This window comes from Neofelis nebulosa, chromosome X (assembly GCF_028018385.1).
Source record: "Neofelis nebulosa isolate mNeoNeb1 chromosome X, mNeoNeb1.pri, whole genome shotgun sequence".
Taxonomy (NCBI): domain Eukaryota; kingdom Metazoa; phylum Chordata; class Mammalia; order Carnivora; family Felidae; genus Neofelis; species Neofelis nebulosa.
This window is the reverse complement of record NC_080800.1, coordinates 47,359,463-47,367,054: the sequence shown is the minus strand read 5'-3', so window position 1 is coordinate 47,367,054 and position 7,592 is coordinate 47,359,463. Positions and strand designations below refer to the sequence as shown.

The window sequence follows — 7,592 nt, the reverse complement described above, 5'->3', positions numbered from 1 at the left end:
TGCACTTTGAATTTGCTCAGAGTTTTATTAGGATTACCAAGGTTCACAAGGAACAAGGAGGGGCTTCTGGGGGGAAGGGGAACAGGAATACCGCAATGACAAGCGGCCTTGCATAGACACCAAGGCGAGCTAGCAGGCACAGCGTGGGGAGGGGGCGAGGGACAGAGGCAAAGAGAGGCTTGGGAGAACAGGGTGGCAATAGAGCCCCCCCAAGGCCACAGCGGCCCTCCCCGCTTCGGGATCAAGGGTGTCCACTCCACACAGCACGAGGAGGAGGATAGAGGGGCCCTGACCAAGGCATCACAATAAATACGTTTAGCAGCACACAGAAGCTTGCAGGGGAGGAGGACCAAAAGGAAGAGGGAAATACCCCCTTCCCTCCCCCCCCCCAAAATAAGAACTCTGCAATTACTAAACCATAAAAATAAACTTTAAACCCGTGTACGAAGTCGGTCACCCCCCAGAAGTGCAATATGGGGCCGCGCGGCCCTAGCTGAGGGGGAGGGCAAATAGGGCAGGGGGAGAGGGATACAGAGAGGCAACCCCTGCAAGGGTAAAATGTTTATCCAGTTTTGCCCCTCTTCCCCGGGTTGGCCCAAATATTTTGGACCTGAAGCACCTCCTCCATGTCGGAGTCTTCAGAGTCTTCCCCTCCTTCGAAGTCGTCTTCGATCCCTTCTTCCTCCTCTTCCTCCTCCTCTTCTTCCTCCTCCTCCTCCTGGCTTACTTCCTCATCGTCACTCTCCTCACCTTCTTGCTCACTGTCTGTACAGGGGAAGAGAGACAAGGGGTAAGGAGGGGAAAAAAGAGGGTGGTTAGATGAGCAGGTAGATGTCACTCTTTTTTGTTTGTTTGTTTAAACAATAGAAATTTATCTTCTCAGTTTTGGAAGCAGGAGGATAGCACTTAACAGTGAACAGAGCCTATAGCCAGGGCTTTGGGGGCCTGGAACCACTCCCCAAACGCCTCTGCGTGGAAAAAGCGGGTGTGCGTGTGTGTGTGTGCGCGCGTGTGTGTGTTATTTCAAGCAAGCCCAGAGGGAAGGAGGGGTGGGAGCCCTGCCTCTGGCTTATCAAAATTGATACTATGTCTGAAAGTAGCTTTTTCTCCCCATGTAATGTGTCAATGTATGTGTCTTATGAGCTCTAACCTTGGCTGAATAAACCTTCTGTTCTTCCCAGGCAACTCCCCCTCTTCTTTTCCCCAGTCTGATCCAAACAGGCCACACTCTGTCTTCTTTAGTCCAATTCCCTACCCCCACTCCCACCCTAGGGCTGGGCAGATAGCTCTTCCTCCCCTTCTCTGAAAGAAGATGCCATCCAGTGGCAACTCCTTCAGTTTCCCTATTCTAACTGAATATATGTCTAGATTGAATCTACATTCAATGCCTCTTTCCTTGCCCCTGCCCTCAATGGAAATTTGCCAGAGACCCCATGGCCAACACCCCCAGGAGTGGTTGGTCTTCCATCTCCTTCTACCTCCCCCAGGGGTCTGCCTCTCCAAGGTCTGCCTGCCTACAACCAGGCTCAAACATCTCCCTTGCCTGTCCTCTGCCATCCCCTTCTTAGCCAAGGTTTGATTCTATTGCCTTGCCCCTTGCTCATTCCCTCCTCCTACCCCACTGATGTGGCTCTGCTCACACCAATCCACTGAAACTACTCTTGGCAAGGTCACAGATGACCTATTCAGTGCCAAATCCAGTCCTCATTATACCTGACCTGGACACTGCCCACAATCCCCTCCATGCCCAGTTCTCTTCCTAATTCTACCCTCTCAGAGCCTCAGTTTCCTAATCTATAAAACGGTGATAACAGTACCTAGCTCATAAGAGCTGCTGTGAGGATTAAATGAGTTAGTAAGTAAATCACTTACAATAGTGCCTGGCACATACTAAACACTTCATTAATGTTAACTGGCCAGAATCAGGGCTAGGATTCTGTTCTGGCTTGTTACCCCCTTTCATTTATAACTTCTGACTTCCCAGACTCATAAGCAACCACCTGCCTGGGCTACCCATACCTTATGTCCAACAGGCCTTTCCAACTCCATGTTCCCCTCTGCATTTCATCAATCCTGCCACCATGTCGTTCCCAATCCTAAGAAATGGCACCTCCGTTTGCCAGTCATCCAGGCCAGACCAAACCTGGGAGTCACCGTAAATACTGCCTTCTCCCTCAACCCCTCATGTGCAAACCTTTCTCAGCATTTCCTAAAATACATGTTTTGGTGAGCAGTAAACAGTGGCTTCTGCGGTTAAGAAGTTTGGGAAATGCTGGGTTCCACAATGTTTAAATAGGTTTCTTACAGCAGGACTTTTCAGAGCGTTTAAGGGGCTAATGTACCTGTCACTCTACCTGCAAATATTAATGTATGCAGTATTGTCCCCAACATACCTGACTACTGGACCTTTTCGTGAGAAACAGCTTTCAGGGCTGGTGAAGGATCCTCAGAAGACAAACAAGCCTGGGAGTTCCCTGAAGGCCAGGGCTGGGTACAGAGTGTGCTGAATTGTAATATGTTTGCCAGTTTCCCCCTTTCTGTGTGTGAACTTGTCCTTCTCAATTTTCTATCCACCTTCTATCTCTTCATTCCTTATTTGTCTATTGCTCTGTTACAACTTATCTACCCACCAGCTTAGAACTGAATTTGTTTCTTTGTTTCTCTTACAATTGTTAGGTTAAAGGTTCCCTGGCCTTGCTTTGTTTAAAAAGTTGCATAAAATGCTTTTTTCTTTTCTCCACAAGAACAGACTGTACTCATGCCTTGATATCCTGACCCTGGCCAGCTTTTTTCTGGGAAGAGAAAGAGAAAAGAGGGGGGCTCTAGGCTCACCTTCCTCACTGCCCTCATCTTCTTCTTCCTCCACTGAGGATCCTTCTTCAGAGATGTTCTCCACTTCGGCCTCATAGTCATCCTGGTTGTTGCTGTTATCCTGATCCTTGTCAGGGTCATCACTATCATTCCTGTAATCTTCGATGTCTCTGTCGTCATCATCACTGCCTTCATTGTCACCTTCATTGCCATCATCATCGCTGCCTTCATTGTCACCTTCATTGCCATCATTATCTTCATCATCACTACCCTCATTGTCTCCTTCATTGTCACTGTCACTGCTGTCCTGGTTGTCACTGCTGCTGCCATGGTTGCCACCTTTGGGATTCTCGGCACTATTAGGGTTCTCATCACCATCAGGATTCTTATTGTTGTCATCAGTATTTTCTTCATTGTCATCAGGGTTCTCTTCGTTGTCATCAGTGTTGTCTTCAGGGTTCTCACTGTTGTCATCAGGGTTCTCGTCGTCAGGGTTCTCACTGTTGTCATCGGCACTTTCGTTGTTGTCAGTGGTCTCGTTGTCATCAGAGCTCTCATTATTATCAGTGGTCTCGTGGTCATCGGGGCTCTCATTGTTGTCAGTGGTCTCATTGTCAGGGCTCTCATTGTGGTCAGGGCTCTCACTGTCACAGAGGCTCTCACTAATGTCGGTTATCTCATTGTCAGTGGTCTCAAAGCAGTCGGTGGTCTCCATGAAGTCAGAGATCTTGATGTCATGAATGGTCTCATTGTCGGTGATGTCATCACTGTCTGAAGTCTCGCTGATAATGTCTTCCATTATGTGATAGTCGTCAGAGTCTTCCATAATCACCACCTCACACTTGTCCCTGTTTTTACTGTGGGGAAGCCTGGAGTTGAGTATAGGATTGGTGGGAGGCAGGGCAGACACTAAAAGGTGCTAAGTAACTGAGGAGGCAGTAGGTTACAAGAAATTCAAGGGATGAGGTTGGGGTGGGGAGAGTCCCATTTCTGCTCCTGCCTGCACGACCTCAGGCCAATCACACCCCACTTATGCGTATCATTTGCCACTTGTAAAACATACTGAATTCTCTCAAAGGTCCCTTTGGCCCTATAAATTCTGGGTAAGACTTGCCTAATCTTTGTCCCTAACAAACCACCTCTCAGCCACCAATTCCCCCCCCCCATCACCTTTCTTCCTTTTCTTGCTTCTTTCTGTTTGCCCTGTAGCCTCCTTCTCCCATCATGTAGTAGCGCAGAGGGTTGACCCACAGGTCATTTTTGATAATCTGTTGAAAGAAATGAGGGGGGAAGGGGAACAGAGTTATGAGTATAAGCCCCAGAGCCTACTCCCAATTCCCCAAGCATCCAGAAGCAAGCCTAGCAAGGCTTTCTCTGGTAATGCCAGAAGGGGTCCCACCTCAGCAATCCTGTCAGCCTCTGGGAGGCTGTGGTTTGAGAACCAGCTGAAGAAGCTGTGGCTGGTGTCCTGGTTCCTGTGCCTGCTGGCCTGGGGCTCCTGGCCCCGGTGCCAGCGGATTGGAGTTGAGTGAGACACCAGCCGGCCTGAGAGGAAAGGAGGCTGTAGAGAGGGCACTGGACAAAGACAGATGGCAGTGGGGAGTGACGGTTTTCCCTAGGACCGCCTCTTACCAGAGCGGCTGCGCTGGAACTCCTTGACAATCACCATGTTTGTGAAATAGGGGTTTGTCTGGAAATACAGCTTCATCTTGTAGCCCATGGAGATATGTCTGAGATCCTGTACCTGCTCAGGTTAGAGGTAATGTTGAAATCCCCACCACACCAAGGCCCTTCCCACCCAAACCCCCTCACCTCCAAGGACCAGATTCCTTGCCCGATCCTAGTAAAAAACATGTCTTTGGTCTGACCTGGAGATTAGTCAAGTAGCGGAAAATGTCTTCATCACGTCGGTTGATCAAGATTGAAATTTTGGGGTGGTTGAGGAACTGATGGAGGGAGCAGTTTAGGTCAAGGAGTGACTGTTCAATGAGAGAAGGAGGGAGGGAAGGCCAGGCAGGGCAGAGCAAAAGAGAAGCTGGAGCAGAATTCCTTCTGTGTTCATGTGATGTGTGGGGAGCAAATGGGTCATGGGACATGACCCATACTTTTCTTCCTATGATACTATGTGGTGAGAACCTATGTTTACGCAATGTCAAACATCTGTTATTAGGTTGCCTTGCCATGGTCCATATTTGCTGTGTGTCTGAGTGCTAAGGGTCCTATGTCTGCGTGATGTTGTAACCTTGGGTGCTGTGAATTTGTATTCACAAGACATTGTGTGTCTGGGGGCTGAAGCCCCAGGCCCAAGTGATGTTATATCTGGTTGTTGAGGGCTTGTAGTCATGATGTTGCTTATTTGAGTGTTACAGGTCTGTGTCCACATGATACTGGGTATCTGAGTCTGAAGGTTTGTATCCATGTGATAATGTGTCTGGATGCTGAAAACCAGTAAGTCACATGATGCTACATGTCTGCATGCTGAGGACCTGTGGCCACATAATACTGTGTGCCTGAGTGCTGACAGCCTGGGATCATGTGATACTTTGTATGAGTGTCAAGGGTCTCTATCCATGTAATTCCATTATGAAGTTAAACCCATGTGTTCCTAACATGTTGTATATATGTACCCCAGAGATAAGATTTTCACCAATAGTGAAGAAGATTCTTCTTACTCTTCTTTCCTTCACTTAACTCCTTGATCTCCACTTCTAGGTACTCCTTCTGACCTTTTAGGGGTTCCAGCTCCTTTCTAGCCCCCTTCTCTCTAGCAAGGATTGGGGTCTCCCTAGTATCTCAGCAGAGACCTACACTTGAAGAGCCACCTGTGACTTAGGCATCCTTTCTGGGCAATTTCTCTGCTGTGTGCCTTTCCTCTCCCTCTTCACCATCTCTGAGCCACTTTATCTTCTGTGTGTCCCTCCCCTCCTCCTTTCACCATCTCTGGTCCAATTTTTCTGTGTGCCCCTCTACCATCCTCCCCATTTCACTATTGATTTTTATTATGCTCCTCCCCTTTTCTCTTTCCCATCTGTGGTCCAGTTTTTATGCTGTGTGCCTCTCTCCCCCCTTCATCACGTAGTCCAGCTTCTCTGATGTTTTGCCCCTCTCCTTCCATTCCTCCTCCACCAAACCTAGGCGTTTTTCCAATAGGGATCCACCCACACACAAATTCACCCTTTCTGTTCCTCCCCCTTCCCCCCCCCCTTTTTTATCATGAGCTCCTGGCCCATGAATTTAGATGACAAGGATACTGCTTTGACCCAGAAGCCTGGGATATGCTGGATGATGAGGTCCCTGCGCTCCAGGAAGGGTCTTCGCATCTGGATGAACTTGCGCTTCAGACGGAGGAAGGCCTTGCCTGCCTTGATGTTCACCGCCTCCAGGTCCAGTTGAATGTTTTCCAGTGCCTGCAGGATGCACTCTATCTTCTCGGCGTTCTTCTTGCTTTCCTTCTTCACCTTCCTCTGCTTCCTCTTCCTCCTCCTCCTCCGCTTCCTCACGCTTTCCTTTTCATCCTCATCGTCATCTTCCACTAGGATGATAGCCTCTTCCTTCCCCCCTGGACCGGTTAACCTCTGGTACGCCCAGTGCCCTGCGCTACAGGTTTCTAGGACATTCTCTCCAGCAAAACTGCCGGGCTCCACAACCTGAAAGTCAATCTCCACACTTCCCCCAGAAGCCTCCGAAGGAGAGTATGTTTCTAGGCTCTCCGTGGGAGGGGGCGCCTCCCCATACCCTGACTCCATCTCAGGCTCCCAGCCGGGACCCCCAGAACCCAGGGTGAAGTACGCGCGGATCCCCCCCTCCTCCAGAATGACATAGGGCGGCGGCGGAGGCAGAGCGGGGCCCAGCCCCACCCCCCTCATGTCAGCCAGCACCTGTGCCGCCTCGGTTTCCTCCTGGAGCCTCGGGCGCTGCTCGGGTGGAGGCAAGGGCAGTCGCAGGAGCGGCGGGGGAGGCAGGAGTGGCGGGGGAGGCGGAGGCGGCGGAGGCGGTGGCAGCTGGTCGTGCTGAGCGGGCTCGGAGCTGCTCAGGCGGCGGGACTTGGCCGGAGGCCCCTCATCCTGGCGGTCCATGGCGACCGCGCTCACAGCTTAGGGGATCGCACTCGCCCCTTCGCTCTCGGCCAAACCGCCGCTGCCTGTCACACCTGAAGCGGAGCCACTGCACCTCACACGACCAGCTCTCCCCACAGCCTCGCTCTGGCGTTCCCTCCCACAGCGCCAACCCTACTCCCTCCGCGCCAAGCGTCCAGGCCCCGCCCTCTCCGTGACGTCAGAGGCCCATTTGTCCTCGCCAGTGGCTGCCAGCCGCGGCCGCGGTGCTCGCTCTCCCTCGACCTCTGCCCACTCTCACGCAATCCGCTTGCCAACACCACACCTCATCTCTTTCCAATTGGCTCCCCTCCGGGTCCGCCAATCACCGGGCTGACTCCGCCAGCGACGAGAGGGAAACTGCAGGGCGATTGGCTGCAAGGAAGCTAAGGGGGAAGAAGCCCCTCTCTCTCACCCCTCCAGCATTTTATCCAATGGGAAAAGTACCAGTGGTTCTGAAAACCAAAAAACAAAACAAAAAACAAACGCAGGCACCGAGCAGGATGTGCTCAGATAAAATTGGAAGAGCCTCGCTATCGTTTTCCCTCTTAGCGGCCCTCCCCTCAGCAACTACGCACTTCTTAAATCTGCTCCTTCCCCCGTGCCCAGCGTTTGCTCCTGTGGCGAACTCTGATGTGGCCCCTCCGGGGGGCTAGGGTTGCCCTAAAGGGGTCTGGACTTTCGAAA

At 51.2% G+C, this 7,592-nt stretch overlaps 1 protein-coding gene across 1 annotated transcript; it reads right to left on the bottom strand.

Moving 5' to 3' along the window:
- On the bottom strand, positions 1–7,073 carry TSPYL2 (TSPY like 2). The gene is made up of 7 exons (XM_058712314.1): positions 6,063–7,073; positions 4,680–4,757; positions 4,444–4,555; positions 4,211–4,356; positions 3,982–4,079; positions 2,833–3,668; positions 1–765 (listed from the first exon to the last, which is right to left on the bottom strand). The coding sequence occupies exons 1-7, from the start codon at positions 6,885–6,887 to the stop codon at positions 563–565; spliced, it is 2,298 nt and encodes a 765-aa protein (XP_058568297.1). The 5' UTR covers positions 6,888–7,073; the 3' UTR covers positions 1–562.
- Between the last annotated feature and the right edge of the window lie 519 nt (positions 7,074–7,592).

Excerpts from the sequence above, each read along its gene's own strand:
- TSPYL2 (XM_058712314.1), bottom strand. The coding sequence starts at position 6,887 with ATGGACCGCCAGGATGAGGGGCCTCCGGCCAAGTCCCGCCGCCTGAGC. Across the intron at positions 4,357-4,443 it reads GTTCCAGCGCAGCCGCTCTG|GCCGGCTGGTGTCTCACTCA; the intron begins GTAAGAGGCGGT and ends CTTTCCTCTCAG. Across the intron at positions 3,669-3,981 it reads AAGCAAGAAAAGGAAGAAAG|TAAAAACAGGGACAAGTGTG; the intron begins GTGATGGGGGGG and ends GCTTCCCCACAG.